General features: G+C 44.0%; 1 protein-coding gene across 1 annotated transcript in view; it reads right to left on the bottom strand.

Moving 5' to 3' along the window:
- Positions 1-313: 313 nt before the first annotated feature.
- LOC131401601 (adhesion G protein-coupled receptor E1-like) overlaps positions 314-22,740 on the bottom strand; it is a gene marked incomplete at its 5' end in the record, with an annotated part of 27,740 nt that continues 5,313 nt past the window's right edge. Inside the window, 10 exons of the mRNA XM_058536882.1 lie at positions 314-319; positions 3,068-3,238; positions 4,265-4,464; positions 5,864-5,983; positions 7,778-7,955; positions 8,634-8,717; positions 10,069-10,157; positions 11,706-11,862; positions 11,927-12,017; positions 16,179-16,248. Coding sequence (XP_058392865.1) covers positions 314-319; positions 3,068-3,238; positions 4,265-4,464; positions 5,864-5,983; positions 7,778-7,955; positions 8,634-8,717; positions 10,069-10,157; positions 11,706-11,862; positions 11,927-12,017; positions 16,179-16,248 — 1,166 coding nt within the window. The remainder of the gene's footprint in view (positions 320-3,067; positions 3,239-4,264; positions 4,465-5,863; positions 5,984-7,777; positions 7,956-8,633; positions 8,718-10,068; positions 10,158-11,705; positions 11,863-11,926; positions 12,018-16,178; positions 16,249-22,740) is intronic.

Raw genomic sequence — 22,740 nt, 5'->3', positions numbered from 1 at the left:
GTAGCCAGATGTTCTTGGTCATGCCATTGCACTAGGATCTATTATTTCCTCAACACTCTGGAAATTCAAAGGGCTGCAGAACATAGAAGATAAAATCTTAATCTGGAACAGAAAGTCTTGTTTCTCACCAGCGCATGGAACGTGGGAAGAGCGCCCCACCCATCAGTGCTCTGAATCACCCAGAGAGTCCTGGGGCTGGTGAGATCTGCAATTCCACATTAAGCCATGAAGAGAAGATTTCAGCGTCAGCTCCTGCCGGCACCTGCTGTCCTCAAATGTTGCTTCATAGCGTATTTGAAAGCAAGAAAGAGCTTTAACCCTGTGAGAGAGAAATCAGAACTGGAATCAGTACCAAGATTAGTACAAACATGATCCCAGGGGTCATATCTATAGGGGCATGGGTCTTATAAATACAGAGAGAGAGAAATATGGCAACACAGACTAGAAGGATAAACCTTAAAATGTTAACAGTGATTATCACTAGCATGGCAGGCACTGCAGGCAAACTCCAAAGCCATTCTTAACCTCTTCACCACTGATAGCTCTCGCTCTAGAAGCTAGAAAGCCAAATACTTGTTTTGTCAAATTCTTTTGTAACTAGGAGTGGTCATGTGACACAGTTCTGACCAAATAGGTGAGAGGGAAATCTGCTGAGGGGTTTCTGGGAAAAGCTTCTGTTTCCTGTTAAAGGGAGAGGCATGAAAGGAGAGGCTGCTGTTTCTGCCCCATCCCTCTTCTTTCTGCCTTGAACATGGTCGTGATGTCTGAAGCTATGGCACCCACCTTGCAACCATAAAAAACATTTTGATGAAAAGCCAACATGCTGCTAGCAGATTGGAAAACCGGGAAGAGCCTAAATCCTTTACAATACCACTGAGCAATAGAACCAATACCAGCAACACCTAACTCTGGGCTTCTATTCTTGCAAAAAAAATAATTCCCTATTTAATTAAGCCACTGGATCTTAGTTAATTGAGTTTGGAATATGTCAGTGAAAAAATAAGACATTCTAGTGTGAGATGGAAGACCATAAATAAATAAGGAAGTTATAGCATGTTAGGAATTGGTAAGCGCTATGAAAAGAAAATCAGGATTAGGGGCAGGAGAAGCATGAATGTCAGGGTAGGAGAAAAGGAGGCAGTACGAAATCGAGTTGCCAGAGGAAATACTATTGATAACAAATGATTGGAACAAAGATTTGAAGGAGGTGAGGGAGTTGGCCATGTGGGTATCAGGACAAGAACATTCAAGGCAGAGTGAGCATCCAGGTCAAGATTCCTAAAGAGGAAGTGAGCTTGGCGTGTCTGAAGAATCCTGAGCAGGCCAGCATGGGTGGAGCAGAGGGAAGTGAGATTAACAGAAGATGAGGTCAAGGAGGAAAAGAGGGTCAGATCGTACAGGGCCTTGTGGGCCATCAGGTGACTTTGGCTTTTACTGAGTAAGGTGGGAGCCATAGAGGTTTGTAGGCAGAGAAGGCATGTGACCCGACTCAGGAGTTCACAGGCGCCCTCTGGCTGCTGCAAGGAGAACAGACCAAAGGTGGGGCAGGGAAAAGGCAAGAGGGGAAGCAGAAAGACCCTTTATGAGGCTATTTCCATAATCCTGGCTACAGACAATAGGACTTGGAACAGAATAGAAGCAACAAAGGAACAGACAGGCGATCAGATTCTGGATACATTCTGAGGAAGTGTCAACAGGATTTGCTGTCAGATCGGAGATGAAGGGTAAGAAGAAAGGCAGAGTCAAGGATAACTCCACGGCCTTGTGCTGAGCAATAGAAGGATAGGGGACCCTCCATGGAAATGAGAGGCGGGGGGATCAGAAGCTCAGTTTGGAACACGTTACATTTGTGACATCTATTAGACATCTCAGTGGGGGCACTAGGTAGGTGGTTGGTTATATGAGTCTAGAATTCAGGAAGGGGGCTGGACTGCACATTGTTTAGTATTTTGGGGTCATTCCTAATAAATGGTGTTTATGGCTGTGAGACTGGATGAGATCTATGGTGTAGAGAAAAATGAGTACTTCCATGGAAAACGATGTATTGTCAGAGCACACATCTCCAGGTTACCCAGTTCTGATCTATGTGGGAGATATTTTACAATTCAGTAAATTTTAAATAAATGACAGAGATGCAAAATAATTCCATGGAAAAAACAGTTTTGTGTCCATTTGCACGTTCATTTCAATATTCCTGAAATTATATATATGTATTATAATTCATAGGTATTATAATGCATATATATGTAATACATCTATAACATATAGGTATATGAAATTTTATATGTATTTTATAATATTAATAATTATATGTATAATTATACAATATATAAACATTATATTATATATATCTTGGGTTAACACAGCTAGGAAGTGACAGAGATGGACTTGAAACTCGGCTGGTCTTGCTCTGGATCCAGGTCTCTCAAGTCCTAAGCCCCATATTCCTCTAACTAGCAGTTAGGGCCTCCCTGGCAGAGAATTCACCTCAGATCTTGCATGAGAGGTAAGGAAACTCACCACAGCACTAATGAGGATGTCTTTCCTCTCTCCCAAATCTGCCTGCTCACCAAGGCTCACTTTGTTCTTCATTTCTTCCCTGATCTGTCACCAGATCTCACTGAAACACCTCTGAATTCCTACAGCGCAACCTCTTGCACCATTTGTATGGTTCAGTGGAAAGAGACTTCTGGAGCCAGACTGTCCTGGAATAGAATCCCACCTTCCAATTACTAGAAGGCTACTGAGCCTCAGTCTCGTATCCTGTGCAATGGGTCTAAAAACACTTAAAATAAAGGGTCCAGAACAAGATAAGTGCTCAGTAAATGGGATCTGTGATTTTTACTGTGCCTGCACCGGTTTAGGGTCATTCCTTATTTGACATATGAGCGTCATGGCTTCCCAACAAGACCATGAATTCTCCAAGGGCAGAGGTATGGCACACACCCCTTCTGTGCCCCCATGACTCCTCCCACAACACACAAGGCCATGAGAGGCACACCATGCATGTTTAGTCAATATTTTCCCATTGGATTTGGGGAGCAAGAAACAGAGCATCAGTACTGACCGTGAGCTCCCCAGAAGCCATGATGATGGCCAGGTTCGCCATTCGATTACAGCTGCAGACAGTATGCGTCTCGGAAGCTTCAAGCATCACACAGCCAGATGGCGTCCACCTACCACCCTTTGCATCTGTTCTCCAGGAAACGCAGATGGGGCTCTCAGACTTCTGCTTTGGCTGAAAAAATCAAAGTCCCTGGTCACCTGAGAATCCTTCTTGAATGGATGCAGTGTGGCCAACCTGAAGTCATCTGGGGCAAGAAGATGCAGGTATGCTCTATAGGGGATGGAGGAAAACGCTGCCATTTCATTGTGCAGTCATGAGAAGAAATGTCTTGGATGTCAGATCTGTCTCTCCCACTGACTTGGTCATAGCTAATGTAACTAAACTCTCTGTAAATATTCCTGCGTCAGTGTTACTTAACCTAACCTAAATCTTGCCTGCTGATGAATGGAAGAACGCCACATAGAAATAGGAAAGTTTACTCCTCTAGAGGTGGGTTTTGAGGATTAGCTTAAGTTGCTAGAAATTGTGGAAGCTTGCCACCTTAATGGGTGCCTATTAAAAATGAGAGTTAAGCTATTCCACTGCCAGGTATTTATCCAAAGTACGTGAAAACATGAATGTGTAAAGATACTTGCACCCCTTTGTTCATTGCAGCGTTATTCACAATAGCCAAGACTTGGAAACAACATAAGTGCCCATCAATGGACAAATGGATAAAGGAGATGTGGTATATATACACAATGGAATACTACTCAGCCATAAAAAAGATGAAATCTTTCCATTTGCAACAACATGGATGGTCCTTGAGGGTATTATGCTAAAAGAAATAAGTCAGAGAGAGAAAGTCAAATACCGTATGATCTCTCTCATAAATAGAAGATAAAGACAACAACAACAACAATAAACAAACACATAGATACAGAGATTAGACTAGTGGTTACCAGAGTGGAAAGGGGGAAGGAGGAGGGCAGAAGGGGTGACAGGGTACCTGTGTGTGGTGATGGACAGTAATTAGTCTTTGGGTGGTGAACATGACATAGTCTACACAGAAATCGAAATATAATGATGTACACCTGAAATTTATATAATATTATAAACCAACGTTACCTCAATAAACAAAAATAAAAGTTAAGCCCACTAGGGGATGGGGAGTTCTCAACGGGTAGATGGGGGCTCAGTGGAGACCTCTTCACAAACCTTGATGTTCTCCAGAGTATAGATGATTGGGTCGGAGAAGCCATCTTTCTTCTTCCCGGTCATGATGCCCCCAGCGATGCGAGAATTCATCTTCAGCTTCCTCTTGGAGTTGCCCAAGAAGGTCCGAGGGTCTTGGAAGAAGCTCTCATCCAAAACAGACTCCATACCCGCAAAGGAGACAAATGCCACCCCAGTGGTCCCTGCGATTTGCCCCAAATGCAAAAAAAAAAAAAAAAAAAGGGAATCATTTGCTCAGTATTTATTAGTATATGCACTGTAATATCCCATGCATTCCTGCACCTTCACTGGCCTGCTCTGAGGATTAAAACATGGGTGGGCTTCTGGTTGGTGACCCTCATAGAACCATAGAAAAAAATCCTGAGGTGCTATCACCTGGAGAAATCTTGGCTATACTTAAAAACAAATTTGAATTTGTGTTTTTAAAGGACGATTCAACTCAGCAGTGGAAAATAAGTTCCCCTCCCACATTTGTGGTCATTCTTGTTTAATCTCTTTGGTGGGCTTCCACTTTCAACGTTGGGGGTCTCCCAGGATGTGTCCCAGGTCTGTGCCCTCCAGAGAGCATGTAGATCAGGGGTGGTGGACAATGTACAGGCTTATCTGGCCATTGCCTGTGTTTTGTAAATAAAAGTTCTATTGCAACGCAGCCACACCCGTTCATTTACATATTGCCTGTGAATGCTTTTGCCCCACAACAGTAGAGTCGCATGGTTGCAACACAAATTGTATTGCCCTCAATGCCTAAAATATTTACTAACCTGCCCTCTACAGGAAAAGTTTGCCAACCTTTGATACAGATTAGTGCCGTCTGCTAGAAACATAGTATGAGCCACATGTGCAATTTTAAATTTTCTAGTAGCCACATTTCAGAAAAGTAGAAAACGGGTAAAATTCATTTTAATAATATATTAACTCAATACATGCAAAATATTATCATTTCAACACATGATCAGTAGCAAAAATTATTATTATATTTTTGTGTGTGAGGAAGATCAGCCCTGTGCTAACATCTGCCAATCCTCCTCTTTTTTTGCTGGGGAAGTCTGGCCCTGGGCTAATATCCGTGCCCATCTTCCTCCACTTTATGTGGGACGCCGCCGCAGCGTGGCTTCCCAAGCGGTGCGTCAGTGCGCGCCTGGGATCCGAACCGGCGAACCCTGGGCCGCCGCAGCGGAGCACGTGCACTTAACCACTTGCGCCATCGGGCCGGCCCCTAGAAAAATTATTAATGAGATGTTTTACATCCTCTGTTTTTTGTACCAAGCCTTTGAAATTTGGTATGTATTCTATGCTCACAATCTAGCCACATTTCAAGCGCTCAATAACAAAGTGTGGCCAGTGGCTGCTGTATTGGACAGGGAAGGTTTCAGTACTCCAGTATTGTGAGATTATTTATTTAATGTCTGCCTTCCCTAGCAGATGGAAAACTCCCTGAGGGCATGGGCTATTTCTGCCTCTGCCATCAGAGATTCCCTCACCACCTGGCACAGGACTTGGGACCTAGAAGGTGATGGATAAATATTTGCTGATTGAATATACCACAACCACCCTCCTTGATTCTCAGGAGCGGGTCTGTACCTGTGGATTCAGATTCTTCAATTGTGGAGCACCAAATCTTCATCTCATCGCCTTTGGCTTTCAAGTTAAAGATGGTGTTCTCCTCAGCGCATTCTTTGTTGATAACTTGGGTCTTAATATCTAGAAGGAGAAAGGGAGAGTTTGCATGAGGTCACCCAGAGAGTGGGTCCTGAATTTGGTTTCTGTCCAAGAAGGGTACGCATCCATAGTCGCAAGCAAAGGAGAGAACAGAAAGGCCAATTCATCACGGGAAACCTCTTGAGCCCCTGATGATTGGTAGGAGGATGGTAGCACCAAACATATGAGAAACTCGGGTGGATCCATAGGCGTGAGCCCTCACATCATAGGGGGTGCATGGGGAAAAGATGGGATTGAAGTCGACAGTGATGGAAGGCGACAGAGTTGTGACTCTGGCTACTCCAAATTTAGGCAAGTTTTCCAAAGCCAAAGGAATAGAAAGGGACCCGGGCAAGCCCAGTATGGTGGATGAGGGCTTGGGTTCTGCAGTCAGATGGAGTCCAGCCCTGCTACTCACCAGCTGTGCAAATTTGAGCAAAGACTTAACCTCTCTGAGCCTCAGATTTCCCACCTGCAGCATGGCAATGATTAAAGGACTCTTATTGAAAACAAAATAGATAATTCTACCAGAGGTACCCTCGAAAAATATCAGCCAGATAATGCCATGCATTTTCTCAAACTCTCCAATCCCACCCCCCATCTTACCTCAAATAAAATCCTGAGTCCCTACCTTCGTCTACAAAATCTGCACTCCCTTTCTGTTCTGACCCCTTCTGCTGCAGCTTTCACCGGCCTGCTCATTGTTCCTTGAACTCACCAAGTGTTCCAAGGAACACACTTGCTCTGTCTCCCAATATTTACACGGCTCCCTTCCCTCAGGTCTCTGCCCCAGTGAGACTTCCCCTAACCGCACTATATACAATAGCAACGCTCCCACTAATCTTGACCCTCTCGAGCCTCCTTAGCGTGCTGTATTTTTCTCAGTAGCACTAGCTCTATCTGGTATGCCATAGGTCTATCACTAAAATATAAAATTCACGAGGCTAGTTTTGTTCAATTCTGGTGGCAGTTCACCAAACACTCTATTTCCACCTCTTGGCCTCCTGGGCACCCATGAGGATGGAACTACCCGGGATTATGTGACTGATACTGGAGCTACACCAGGAGTGGGGTGCTGCCGTTAAGGCGTACAGTACCCGAAATTCCCACGCAGTCACCCACCAAGCACGTTCAGGGTGGTAAATCCATAGCTGTATCAGTCAGGAGAGGATTGGGCATGCAGCAGTAACACACAACCCCAAATCTTAGTGGGTTATAAATAATTATTGATTTCTCATTCATGCTTTGTGTCCATCGTGAATTGACTTGGGGCTGTGCTTTGTGTTCTCCTTGCCCTGGGACCCACACAGATGGAGACATTGTGATCTGAAACACTGCCTGTCCCTAGAGTAGAGGGAAAGAAGGCTCTGGAAGGTCTCACACCAGCAACTATTCCATTCACAATTCACTGGCTTAAACTCATCACAAAATTCCACCTAACCCCAAGCCAGGGAGTACAATCCTAACGTGGGCCCAGAAGAAAGAGCTCGAAATATTTGAACACAGCAAACGACTATCATATCTTAACACCTGGCACACAGTAGGCAGTCAACGAATATTTATTGAATGAATTAACGACGCCCTCCAAACAGTGCCTGGCCACAAACTCTTAACACAATGCCTGATGCTCAATAAATGAGAGATGTCATTACTATAATAGGCTTGCTTTGTGTGAGTTCAGAGGTTAGAAACAGTCAGGGAAACGGTATATGGAAAAGACATGGAGAATCACATTGCTGAAGTCACCCCTCAAAATCAGCGCCCAGGTGTGAGCTTGCCGTGGAGGATATAGCCTACCTAGGCGTTCCGTCTGAATAGACTGACTGACATTCTCTGAGGATTTCAGGAACGCTGCCAACGTGGTGTTCTCCACGGTCTCCAGTAAGACTATGGCCAGGGTGGACGTTTCTTCTTTGGTGAAGGTGGACCACGTGGACGTTTGCTTAAGCACAGAGGTAACACTCTCAGCCGTATTCTGCAAAGAAAGGTGTATTTGGTCTCTCTCTCTCGTCAATGAAATAGCAGCTGTCCTCTCTCATCAAGAGAATGGGTTGCAGTCAAGGGAAGGATGAGGTGTGGCTGTTAACGGGTAGGGAATTTCCTTTTGGGGTGATGAAAATGTTCTGGAACTAGATAGTGGTGATGGTTAGACAACGTTGTAAATGTACTAAATATCATTAATGGTTACCAGAAAAAAAGGAATGGGACTATTGATAAACACAACATTGATGAATCTCGAAGGCATTATGCTGAGTGAAAGAAGCCAGACTCAAAAGGCCATGTGATTCCATTTATATCACATTCTTGAAAAGACAAAGCTATAATGACAGAGAACAGATCAGGGATTTACAGGGGCTAGTGGTGGAGGGAGTATCTGATTGTAAAGAGAAAACCCAAGAGAGTTCTTGGGGGAGATGGAACTGTTCTGTATTCTGATTGTGGTGGTGGTTACACAAATCTACTCAGGTGATAAAACTCATAGGATTGTAAAGAAAAGGGCAATTTTACTGCGTGTTAATTTTTAAAAACTTACAACTGTAATAAATTAAATATTAACTCACAGTCTATTAATTATAAAGAGGACTTTCTGCTCCGAAAGTGTCCCACAAGATGCTTGAAACTGGAAACACAATTACAAAGACTTCCTCGTTACCTTCGGAGAAACGACGGTGGATTTGTCCTCACAGGCATCGTCCAGGATGCTGAAGGTGGTGTTCATTAGTGCACAAAAGGAAACCTGTGCCCCGAGGGAAAAGCATTCGTGAGCATTGATCAGTCTATCCCCCAAGCATGTAAGGTACAAATTGGGCCATCAAGCCCACCATACAGGGTGGTCCCAAATTCCTGAGGTCTCGTGAGTCTCTCGAATTCTCGGAGAAATAAAAACTCACTATTTGATCAGAATTGGAACCACAGCTCCTTTCTCTTCCATGAACAACAACAACAACAAAAGAAACATAGACAGCAAAACCATTTAGTGGGGTAAAAAGATGGGGAAATGTGTGAAAAAACAGTGGTCCAAATGGAATAGTACTCAGCCGTAAAAAGGAATGAAGCATTGACACATGCTGCAACATGGATGAACCTTGAAAACATGTTGCTCAGTGAAAGGAGCCAGACACAAAAGACCACATAGCGTATGATTCCATTTATATGAAATGTCCAGAATAGACACATCTGTGGAGACAGAAAGTAGATGAGTGTTTACCAGGGGTTGGGGTGGGGGGAATGGGCAGTGACTGCTAGTGGGTACAGGGTTTCCTTTGGGGGTGATGAAAATGTTTTAGAGATAGATAGAGGTGGTGGTTACACATCATTGTGAGTACTAAATAACACTGAATTGTATAATTTACAATGGTGATTTTTTAGGTGTATTTCACCACAATGAAAAAAAGACATGACAATGGTCCAAAGTGCATGGCAATTCCAAAGCTAGTTTATAAGCTGATATTTAAAATAGTTACACCAATTCCTGAAGATGCTCATGGAGCCTTTACTCACTGGAGTGACTCCATTAGAGAATCAGATGTCCAGATTCCTCTTTGCCTGGCCTGGGGGCTATGTATCACACATGCATCCCATATCACACAGACGCAGCACCAACATCTTCACTAGTAATGAGACTCCAACATCCTTTCTTCTTTTAGTAAGAGAATTCCCAAGTTTTAGATGAGCAAATGTCCTCCCTTCCCAGCTTTCCTTGTAGCTAGGTGTGACCACATGACTAATTTCTGGCCAATGAGGTATAAGCAGAAGTGATACTGGGTCATACTCTTGAAGGGAAGGACAGTGCCTGTCACCTCCCCTTCTCCCTTGCCCACAAGCTGAAATGCAGATGTGATGGCAGGGGCTGGAGCAGCCATGTTTGACCACAACAAGGGAGTCTTGTGTTCATGATGACAGAGCATTATGGAGCCATCACATCGGCTCTCAGCAGCTTACACTCAGACTGTTACAAAGAGAGAAATAAACTGTTATCTGGTTTAAGCCATTGTATATTTTTGTCTTCGTTAAAACTGCAAAGCAACATCCTACCTAAGTGGCTTCTAGGACAACTTCAAGAGCTAGGAACCTTCAAAAATACTTACATATTCAGGCTCCACCGCTGCTCTCTCTTGGCATAGCTGGACCTGCTCATTGTTGGGTAACATATCTTCTTTACACTTGAAGGGAACCACTAGGACGAAAACAAAAGCAAGCAAATCAAATGTCAACCACAGAAAGATATTATTATTTACACAATCATACCCCATGCTGTAAATGCATCCATTGCCATGTTATACAACAGTGGAAGTGAACAAGCTACAGCTACACGCTACAACATCAGGGGCTTTGGGAAGTGTGATTATTGAGTGAAAAAGAGCAACTCTGGAAAATATCATATGATCTCACTTATATGTGGAATATTAAAAAAAAAAAAAAAGCCAAGCTCATAGATAAGAGAACAGATTGGTGGTTGCCAGAGGTGGGGGTGGAGGGTGGGCAAAATGGATGACGGTCGTCAGGAGGAACAAACTTCCAGTTATAAAATAAATAAGTCCTGGGGATGTAATATACAGCATGGGGACAATAGTGAATAATACTGTATTGCATATTTGAAAGTTGCTAAGAGAGTAGATCTTAAAAGTTCTCATCACAAGCAAAAGAAATTTTGTAACTATGTAGGGTGACGAATGTTAACTAGACTTATTGTGATTATTTTGCAATATATCCAAATATCAATCATTATGTTGTACACCTGAAACTAATAGAATGTTATATGTCAATTATATCTCAATAAAAAAAGATCATATGTGGTATGATACCATTTTTGTAAAGCTCCAAAGCAAACAAAACTAAGCAAGATATTGTTTAGGGATACGTAAATGGCAGGGTTTTTTTTAAGTAGGGGAATTATAAACACAAAATTCCGAGTGGTTCCCTCTGGGGAGAAGACAAGGATATACGGAGTGGAGAAGAAGCATGCAGAAAATGCAATGGCATTGATGATATTCTGGTTCTTATGTTGGCAAGGGGCTCGGATATATCCATTTTATTATTATACTTCATTGCCTCCATATAAATTACTTATATTTTTAATGTATCAAATAATCCATAATTTTAAAAACATAAACCTTTCACGGTTCCCCACTGTTCTCAGCAGAAAGACTAAAGTTCTTCACACAGCACACAAGGTCCTGCAGAATCTGACCTCTGCCCACCTGCTCAGATGCAGCTAATGCCATTCTCTTTGTCCTCAGTCTTTGTTAGCCTCAGGGCCTTTGCACATGCTATAACCTGTCACGCTGTGATCTCCACTCTTCATCTGCATAATCCCTACTCTTCCTTCAAGCTTCAGCTTAAATGTCACTTGCCTGGAGCATATTATATATCTCACTAATGGGGTATATAATATGCCAAAGGGCGTGACAGTTTTTCAATTATTAAATAATTATGTGTGTGCTCTCTACTTCCTTCCCTAGACTATAAGCTACATGAGGGCAAATATCATGTCCATCACATCCAGGATTGAATCCCCAGTACCTAGTGCAGGGGCCTGTTTGACTAATTAGTTAATTAATTAATGCTTCAAAAATAATTTATCAAATTAATGTATTAGTGAAAGAATATAAAAAGGGAGAATGAATGAAAGTAAGAAGAGGATCCAGAGCTTGGGTAGAGTGAGGATTTTACAACCAAAGAAAGACACAGATTCCATTGCCAAGACACATAAGGAGAGGATTACTTTCGCAGCTGAAGTTGCCATGTTTCCAGGAGCCTTCTGGATTGGGACGGAAGCCCACAACGCAGCTACAGCTGTAGGAGCCTGGGGCGTTGGTGCAGACAGAATCGGGACCACACCGTGATGGATCTTGGGAGCACTCATCAATATCTGCAAAGAACTCAAAAAGATCAAAAAACCCAGAGGAACAGGGATAGCCTTCTTTCCAGGGTTGACCAGCAAACCCTCTGCTCTCCTCTGCATCCCACTGCTTGGTCTGTGAAGTTCAGCTGTCCATTGCTTGGTGCAAAGCCATGGTGGCAGGTACAAAAGTAGCTCCTGGTGCGTGTTGGTGCACGTTGCATTGAAAAGGCACTTTTCACTGCCTTTGGCCGAAAGGTTACATATCAAGGCACTCATCAATATCTGTGGAGTGAGGCAGAGTTGGCCAACAATCCAACAAAGTCATGCTTCCCCTTCCAAAGCATAGCCTTGTCACTGAAAAATGGCGGCACAACAAGGGACTACATTTCCCAGAGCCCCCTGCATCTAGGTGGGGCCATGTGGTTAGCTTTCACTCATAGAATGGGAGAGGGTATGGCATATCACTCCTGGGCCCACGTGGTTAAGAAGTGAGTGTGTCTTCTCCCTCTTTCCCTGCCACTGGCTGAAACCAAGGATTCCAAGTTCCTAACCATAGGAAAACCAGAGATGCAAGAGGACTGGATCCCTGTATCACCTTGTGGAGGAAAGCTGCCTATTGACCAAGGATATCCATACTGGATGGTTAAGGGAGTAAGAAATTTCTATTACGTTAAGCTAGTGGTTCTCAACTGAGGGCAATTTGCCCCTCCAGGGGACGTTGGGCAATGTCTGGAGACATTTTTCGTGGTCACTGGGATCTGGGGGTAGATGCCAAACATACTGCCAATCCACTAATGCACAGAATAGCCCTACACACAACAAAGAACTATCCAGCCCAAAATGTTAATAGTGCAAAAGTTGAGAAACCCCAGCTTAACCAATACAGGGTGATGTATGGTCACTGTGGCAACAAGAGGTTACTTCTCCCTCTGAAGGTTTCTGATCCACAGAGGATATATGGAATAGAATGTCTCAGAAAAAAATAAATAGGAGGGGTCTGGCCCTGTGGTGTAAGTTCACACACTCTGCTTCAGCAGCCCAGGGCTGGTGGGTTCAGATCCCAGGCGTGGACCTACACGCCGCTCATCAAGCCATGCTAGGTCAGCATCCCACATATAAAGTAGAGGAAGATGGGCATAAATGTTAGCTCAGGACCACTCTTCCTCCAGCAAAACGAGGAAGATTGGCAACAGACATTAGCTCTGAGCCAATCTTCCTCACCAAAAAAAAAAAAAGAGAGAAATAAAAGTAATAAAAAAATGAATAGGAGGGAGGTAAGGACAAAACCTTTCATATTTCTATGTCATCTCAAAAAACATGAGGGATAAATAGGCACTGTCCACACTAGGGGCTTACACAAGTATATGGTATATTGCACCAGGCGATACCATGGAGAGTTGGTACGAGAAGTCTTTGTGATAGGAACGTAGACTAATTTGGAGGTCTCAAACGACATGGTTGGAAGGCATGGGGAAGTGGTTTTTTTCTTGGTATCACAGAAAACATCTCTAACCAAGGAGTGGGTTTCTTTTCACCGCAGGCTGCCCACTTCCAGAAATATTTAAGCATTGACTAAGTGAGCTCTTGTCAGACATACCACAGGTGCAATTTATATTTTGCATATAGAGCTGGACTAGGGGCATGGCTTTCAAAACTTTTTGGCCCAAGAAACCTTCCTTCTTGTGAAGTGAAACCCGAATAGGTAAGACAAATAAAAGAGGTGATAATTTGACTGAAAGGAGAGTGGAAGACCATGGCCTTGTTTTCTGGCCCTAGATGGGGATTCTGAAAGGTTCCTAGAGCCCTTAGAGCTGTGTTAATCTCTCTAAGATCCCTTTCCTCTTTATGCCTCTATTGTTCTGCTTCTAACAATGTCAGCAGCTAGTAAAGATCAACGAATGAGAAGAAATATAATATTTCTAATGAAAAGAAGCATGCATTTCCCCGGGGATTGAAGACTATAAAATGTGTTCTGCTGTATGGTAGACCCTCCGAAGATGGAGCCATCAGTTCTTCCATTTCCTGTATGCACATGTTGCTGTCCCAGTGAGATGGAGAGTTTATTTCCCCTCCTTTTGGATCTAGGCTGGCCCTGTGACTGTGACCAATAGAATGTGGTAGAAGTAACACTTGGGGACTTCCAAGCCCAGGCCTTATGAGAACTGGCAGTTTCTGCTTTCTTCTTCTTGGAACTTTCCTTCTTGGAAACCAACTGCCATGCTCTGAGGAAGCCCAAGAAGCCATGTGGAAAGGCCCACTGAGGGCCCTGCCAGAGATCAGCACCAACTACCAGTCACGTAAGCGAGCCTACTTTGGACCGGCCAGCCATCTTAGTGCCCCAGAAAAACCATGTGGTCAACCCATGGAATCATGAGCAAGAACAGATGGTTGTTGTTATAAGCTGCTGCATTTCAGAGTAGTTTGACATGCATTGAGAAGTCCTCAGCATGGCTGGGAGAATGACTGGTACATTTGAAAGCCTCTGGTTTCTCAGGGGTCCAAACATCAGGCAAAAAGAACCCAGGCAGGCAGGAGCAACTGTGTTCTCCCGGGATATTGGTGCAGGTGGAATTGGGACCACAAAGAGTCAAGCTCCTGGAACATTCATCCATATCTAAGCAGAAAACTGGTCTAAGTCAAAAGGATGAAGGATGCTGAGGCTGCAGCTGCAGTGCACAGCCCCACCACTGACTGAAGCCAATGGGTTTCCCTGGCTCTGGTCCCACCTTCTTAAACACATTTTTGTTGTTACAGAAAGGAAGCATTTAGAGGCAAGTTTATGACCCAGGCAAATCTTCTGATGAGGGTCCTCGCAGCTCAGGATAAAATCCAAACTCCTCATTAGAACAGGCAAGACCCTGAGAGTTTGTTCTCACCTACGCTCATCTTTTGCCTCTAAACCCTTCATAATTCACGATCCAGATTCATTGATTACCTGTGAATTCATGAAGGCTCATTATCTCCTCACATGAAGAAGAATGGTTGAGACCCAAAGAACTGACCAGCAGAGCCCAACCTAAACCACCAATGCATGAAATCAAGAGCTAAATGAATGGTGCTAGTTTTTACCCATTGACTTTCAGGGTGATTTGTTACTCAGCAATAGCTAACTGCTACAAATGGACCAGAAAAATCAGAGATGACTTCGAATATCTCTGACTCCAAGCCAAGGGAATGTGATAAGGGCTTGATCACTCCATGCCCTGCTGAATGAAGTCATCCTCCCTATAAATGAAGGAGGAAAACAATAGAACCACCCTAGACTTAGGAAGATGGAGCCATGGTGTCTTTGTGAGAATATCCTGGCTGCAGTGTGGAGGATGGATTTGAGAGGGGAAGACTGGAGAAAGGGAGAGACCAGTGAGGATGCTGTTACGGTACGGATGCAGCCTGAATAAAGGATGGAGAAGAGTGGAGAGATTCAAGACATATCTAGCAGTTAGATTCTCTGAGACTTGATGACCGATTTAATATGGAAGGGGAGGGAGGATGAGGGTAACTCTCAGGTCTTAATTCAAATACCTTTTAGGAAAAAGTGCTGAAGTTTGAGTCTGAGCTCTCCCTATAACACAGTATCTCTACCTCAGCATTACTGGCATTTGGGACTGGATCACATTTGGTCGTGGGGAGGCTGTTCTGTGCATTGTAAGATGGTTAACAACATCTCTGGCCTCTACCCACTAGAGGACAGTAGCACACACAATCCAATAACAACAGCTGTGGCAATCAAAAATGTCTCTAGACATTGCCAATGTCCACTGGAGAGAAAATCGCTATAGAGATGGAGCCCCCGCATTATTCGCAGGAACTGCCTGACCCACTGCTTAAGTCACAGTAGGCCCTCAACGGGAGTTCAAATCATGATTCTTCCACCGAATAGCTGTGCATCCCTTGGCAAGTCACTTCACCTCTCTGAGCCTCCGTGTTCTCATTCCTAAAATAAGGATCATGATCACTACCTAATAGGATCATGAAATGAGGTTTTTCTTAATTAAGTAGGTAAATAAAGAAGGGCAGGCCCTCTGTGCCTTCACAGGTGGAGTTGTTAGAGAAGAGCCCATCTCGACAGCTGCACCTATAGCTTCCTAAGGAGTAGGAACACTCAGAACGCTCTGCGAAGATCCCACTGGAGAGGCATTCATTGATGTCTAGGAGCAGTGGAGGAGAGTGAGCAGACAAAAGATTGGGTGTCTACAGTGAGAAACACGTACCCAACTCAATGATAGCTTTCCACCAAAGACCATGCCTGAGAGCCTGAGAGCATTACGTGTACAGGCAAAATGACCTGGATTTCCCAGGTTCCAGTTGGTTCCAGTAGGAGAAGAGAAACCGCGCAAACAGCTGCACTTGTACCTCCCTGGCAGGTTTTGGCAGATTGAGTTAAGACCACATTGTCGCGGGTTTTGAGAACACTCATCTATATCTGGATAGAGAAAGAGTCAGAGTTACAAAGTTGCCTCATCTTGTGAAGCCCATTGTATTTTCCAAAGATGGTTGAAACAGTGTTTCCCTCCCATATGTCCTTCATTCAGTGAGACCTTGGTACTCCACCCATCAAGTATTGGGGTCTATATTCCCTCCCCTGGAATCTGAGCATGCTTGTGACTATGGTGGAAGTGACACCAGGTCATAAAAATACCATGCTGAGTCAGAAGAATGTCATGATAGGTCGTAGAAATATAATGTAATTCCTTCTTCTCTTGAGATGCTCATTCTTGGAAATCAGCTGCCATACTTTGAGGAAGCCCAACCAGCCATGAAAATGCAGCTCAATGGGGAAGAACTAAGACATCCAGCCCGCAGCCCTGGGGGAGCAGCCAGTCAAACAGCCAGCACCACCTTGCCAGCCTTGTGAGTAGACCCTCTTCAAAGTGGATCCTCTAGCCTCCAGTTGAGCCAACTCAACTGACACTGTGTGGAATAGGGACAAGCCATCCTCTCCAAACTCAGCCCTAATAGCAGATTCATTCATGAGCATAATGAATGATTACTATTTGCAACTAAATTTGCAGGTGGTCTGTTACCCGGCAACAGATAACTCGGACACTTGCAAAGCAAATTCTAGGAATTTACTCATTGAAGGACCCATGGAATCGTGCAGTCGTGGAACCATGGGGTGGCTCTCCACAAATCTATTTCAACCCTGCTCTGACAAGTTACTCGAAATAAACCCTTGCTAGGTACTTGTTATAGAAGCACAACTTCAAGGCAAGTCTCCTATAGCTCCCTCCCAGATCACAGGGATGCTCATTCAGCTTTGTTTCAAGTTGTAAAACATTAGAAAAACCTAAGTGCCTGCCAATAGAAGGATGACTCAATTTGGAGTTGACATAAAGAATAAGGTACATATTCCTTCATTCAACAAATACATATTAAATACTCACAATGTATCAGTCACCATACTGGGGGTCAAAGACATAGAGTAGACAAAATAGTTGCTGTAGTATCCATCATTTTCTATATGGTTAATATTGATTTCACCCCAAATTTAAACACCAGGGTTCATCAGCACTACTGAGCTGACTGAATAACCCATGAACTGTAGGCCAAAGATAAAGAACGATGTTTGGGGATCCCTGGAAACTAACTGCAAAAGTGATAGAAATGCATCATCTTCTTCAGAGCTCAGCAAACTACATCCCATGGGTCAAATCCAGCCCACCATCTGTTTGTGTACATAAAGCTTTATTGGCACACAGACACATCCATTCATTTTTGTATCATCTCTGGCTGTGTTTGCACCACCACTGAGTGGTCATGACAGAGATCATACGACTTGCAACTTCCAGAATGTTTATTATGTGGCCCCTTACAGAAAAATTGCCAACCTATGGTCTTTTTCAGAGGAATAATCAGATTTTTACTGTCAAGAGGAGAACTGGGGTTTAAATATAAGGAATGCTGACAGAGAACTTAGCTCCTTCTGGGAATTATGTTACTTTATATTATTTATGTTAATATAGCTCTTAATACTGCACATGTGCCTAGCACACTGCATACATTATTGCATTTAATCTTCCCAACTATCCTTGGAGTTGGATACTCTTATACGCCCGTTTTACAAATGGAACCATTGAGGCTTATAGAGATGAAATATATTTCACCAACATCTCTTAACTAGAGTGTGGCAGCTAAGTAACATGGTTGAGACACCCTCAGTAGAGTCAGAAAGACCTGGGTTTGAATCCCAGTTCAACTGCATGACCCTAAAAAAGTCATTTCAGCTCTCCAAGCCTCAGTTTTCTCATCTGGACAATGGAGATCATCAAAATGCCTATAGTCCGTTTAATGTGACATTGCACATAAAGCACTTCACACAGGACCTGGCACTCTGTAAATGTTGGAAATTCTATCTATCTCCATGGAAAGGCGGCCAAACAGTGGGCCCTCACAATGAAATCAGTGGGTATTTCTGGATATTGACAGGGAGCATGATTTTAATTTTAATTTTCTTCCTAATGCTAGTCTATAATCATTGGAAATTTTAGTGGCCAGGAATAATTCTCATGATGAAAGAAATAGAAAGTAAGAGCGAGAGAGAGAGAAAGGAAGAATGCAAAGAAGAAAGAAAGAAAGGAAGGGAGGAGGGAGGGAGGGAGGGAGGAAGGAAGGAAGGAAGGAAGGAAAGAAAGGAAGGGAGGAAGGAAGGAAGGAAGAAAGAAAGAAGAGAAAGAAAGAAAGAAAAGAAAGGGAAAGAGAGAGAGAGAAAGAAAGAAAGAGAGAGAAGCGAGGGAGGAAGGAAAGCAGGAAGGAAGGAAGGAAATAAATAATTAATATTTGGGGCAAAAACAAAAAGCATCTGTATCTGCTACCCAGCTAGATTCCACCTGCTTTTCCGACCACCTTTGAGGGGATGTGAACTCACCCTTGCATTCCACTCCTGGGCCCACGAACTGTGTCTCTCCGGTGCTGGACAGGAAGCCTTGTTCACAAGTGCAGTAGTAACTGTCCAAAGTGTTGGTGCAGGTTGCATGAGCTGGGCAGATGGTGGAACTCGCACACTCATTCACATCTAGGCAGCGTAGAAGGAAAAGGTTGCGTTAGCGCCCCAGAGCAGGGCTGCAAGGGAAGGCAGCATTTGAGAGTGAAGGAGACCACTGTGGGTTGAATTGTGTCCTCCAAAAAGAAGTGTTGAGTTCCTAAACCTGGTCCCTTAGAATGTGACCTTATTTGGAAATAGGGTCCTTGTAGATGCAATTAAGATGCAAGTTAATGTGGGATCATGCTGGAGAAGGATGGTCCCTTAATCTGATATAATTGGTGTCCATATAAGAAGAGGACAAGAGGCACAGAGACAGGCTTGGGGAGAACACCATGTGATGACAGAGGCAGAGATGGGAGTGATGCATTTACAAGTCAAGGAACACCTAAGATTGCGGGCAACACCAGAAGCTAGGAGAGAGAGACAGAGCAGATTCTCTCCCAGAGCCTTCAAAGAAAGCACGGCCCTGCTGACACCTTGATTCCAGACCTCTGGCCTCCAGAATGTGGGACAATAATTCTCTGTTATTTAAGGCCGCCAGTCTACAATATTCTGTTATGCAGCCCGAGCTTCCTAACACAATGGACAAGAGAATTCATCTCTGTGTGTCTCAATTTCCCCATCTGTCAGACGAGGATAATAATACCCACCCCACAAGGTCATTCAGAGGATTAAATAAGGTGACCTCTGGAAAGCGCTCACCACAGAGCCTGGAACACAGTAAGTACTAGGCAAGCAAATCTTAACTAAAATAAAAATTAACCACTAACATGTCGAGCTTTCTTTGTGGCAGGTATTGCCATAGACCCCTTACATGTGTTAGCTCCATGAATGCTCATAGCAGCCCTATGAGCTATAAACTAATATTTCCACTTTTCAGAGGAGGAAACTGAAACTCAAAAATTGTGCAACGTCGCATAGATTGTGAAAGGCACGAGGATTGGAATCCGGGTTCTGTCTGTCTCTGGAATATTTGCATGACAGCTTCTCAGGCTGTCTTGAGTGCCAGAGTCTGGAAATTTGGTGATTAAATCAATGTCTGTCCTACGCAAGCCCTCCTTGAGCTGCCAGAGGTTGCAGCCTCATTTGGAGGCAGAATGTCATGGTGGTTGTGAGCATGGGGTGTGAAGTCACTCTTGGGCACACTCAGATCCTGACTCTCCTACCTCCTATCTATTATATGGCCTTGGGAGGGTGATTCCACCACAGTGGAGGCTCACAGTCCTTGTCTGTGAAATGGGTGTAGAATATGACCAATACCGTCAGGTTGTTGGGAGGACTGAATGAGCACACGAAACAGAGAGCTTAGTGCCTTGACTGGGATCCTGCCTCCAGCCTTTTGTACCTGGTGTTCCCTCCTCCTGGAACATCCTTCCCCAGATACCCAATCTCTCACTCCCTCACTTCCTTTAGATATTGTCTCAAATATCAGCTTCTCAGCACGGCCTCTTCTTACCACCGTGTTAAAATTAGAAACCCACCTCCGGAACTTTATATCTACATTTCCTGCCTTATTTGTCTTCATCTCCTTTAGGTATCCCTAACACACAATATGTTCGTGCTTCTATTTTTTATCTATCTCCCTGCAAACAAGATGATAATTTCCAGGGGGACAAATATTATTGCCTGTGTTATTCACTGCTGTATTCACCATTCCTAGAATAGAAGCTGCTGTATTGTAGATGCTCAAGTAGTATTGGTCGAAAGGTGCAGGAATGAATGAATCAATGAGTGAATGTATGAATGAATGATTATTAGCATCAGCTTTGCAGAAAAGTCTTTGAACTCAGCCGAGACATGCCCCTACTCATCACCCACCACTGCTGAATTTGCAAACAGAATTGGACCTGATTCCCCAACAGATCCCTCCACCTACTTTCACACGTCTCTCCTGGACCGCGGAATCTCATGTTTCCACTGCTAGAAACAAATCCTGGGTTGCAGACACAATAGTAGCTTCCAGGACTGTTGTGGCAAGTCGCATGCTCTGGGCAGGCTCTGGAATCCACACATTCATCCACATCTAGAGAGTGAAAGAGAAAACCCGGGTTGAGGCAGACGAGGAAATGAGAGCAGGAGACTGCAAGTGCAGACTTGCTCTACATGTTCTTATCTTGTGGCACACAGCACTGAGGCTCCCCACTACCCACATTCTCCCCTTCTCCCTAACCTCCCTTGCTGTTAGGTGGGACCATGAGAATAAATTCTGGCCAATAATATGTAAGGAAAAGGGTGATGAATAATTTCAAAACGTAATGATCACAGATTGCACAAATGGCCGTATTCTTTTTTTCTTGGCATAGAGAAAAAAGATATGTTGAAGTGCGAAACCGGGTCTCTGAGAATGTGACCTTATTTGGAAACAGGGTCTTTCTAGTTGCAATTAAGATGTAAGTTAACATGGGATCATGCTGGAGTAGGATGGTTAATCTTAATCTTATCTGATTGGTGTCTTTATAAGTAGAGGAGAAGGGGCACAGAGGCAGGCTTGGGGAGAACACCATGTGATGACAAAGGCAGAGATTGGAGTGATGCGTCTACAGCTCAAGGAATCCCAAGGATTGACGGCAACACCAGGTGCTGGGAGAGAGACACAGAGCAGATTCTCTCCTAGAGCCTTCAGAGAAACCACGGCCCTGCTGACACCTCGATTTCAGACCTCTGACCTCCAGAGATGTGAGAAAATAAATCTCTGCTGTTTAAGGCCGCCAGTCTATAATACTTGGTGATGCAGCCCAAGCTGCCTAACACAATGTGCAAGACAATTCATCTCTGTGTGTCTCAGTTTCCCCATCTGTCAGATGAGGATAATAGTACCCACCCCATAGGGTCATTCAGAGGACTAAATAAGGTGACCTCTGTAAAGCACCTACCACAAAGCCTGGAGCACAGTAAGTACTATGCAAGCAAACGTTAACTAAAATAAAAATTAACTACTAATATGTTGAGCTTTCTTTGTGGCAGGCATTGACAGAGATCTCTTACATGCATTAGCTCCACGAATCCTCCTAGCACCCCTATGAGCTATAAACTAATATTTCCACTTTTCAGAGGAGGAAACTGGGGCTTCACAATTCTGCACTGTCACATAGCTTGTGAAAGGCACAACGAGGATTGGAATCCAGGTTCTGTCTGGCTCTGGAATGTTTGCATGACAGCTTCCCAGGCTGTCTTGAGTCTCAGAGTCTGTGAACTTGCGGATTAAATCAATGTGTGTCCTACGCAAGCCCACCTTGAGCTGCCAGAGGTTGCAGCCTCATTTGGAGGCAGAAGGGCAATGGTGGTTGGGAGCATGGGGTGTGAAGTCACATCTAGGCACACTCAGATCCTGACTCTCCTACATCCTCTCTATTTGGCCTTGGGATGGTGATTCCACCACAATGGAGGCTCAGTTTCCTCGTCTGTGAAATTGGTGTAGAGTACAACCAATACCATCAGGTTGCTGGGAGGACTGAATGAGCACATGTATGAGAGAGCTTAACGCATTAGCTGGGATCCTGCCTCCAGGCCTTTGTACCTGCTGTTCCCTCCTCCTGGAACATCCTTCCCCAGACACCCAATCTCTCACTCCCTCACTCCTTCAATCTTATCTCAAATATCAACTTCTCAGCATGGCCTTTCCTTTCCACTCTGTTAAAAGTGGTAGAATCCCATCCCCAGAACCCTTTATCTGCCTTTCCTGCCTTATTTGTCTTCATCTCCTTTAACTATTCCTAACACACAAGATGTTCATGCATCTTTTTTTTGTTATCTATCTCCCTCCACACTAGATGATAAGTTCCAGGAGAACAAATATTATTGCCTGTGTTAGTCACTGCTGTGTCCGCCATCCCTAGAATAGAACCTGGTGTATTGTGGATGCTCAAGAAGTGTTGGTCAAAGGGTGCATCAGTGAATGAATGTATGAATGAATGATTCAGCCAAGACCTCCCC

This window comes from Diceros bicornis (assembly GCF_020826845.1).
Source record: "Diceros bicornis minor isolate mBicDic1 chromosome 12 unlocalized genomic scaffold, mDicBic1.mat.cur SUPER_12_unloc_1, whole genome shotgun sequence".
Lineage (NCBI taxonomy): Eukaryota > Metazoa > Chordata > Mammalia > Perissodactyla > Rhinocerotidae > Diceros > Diceros bicornis.
This window is presented reverse-complemented; position numbering and strand designations above follow the sequence as displayed.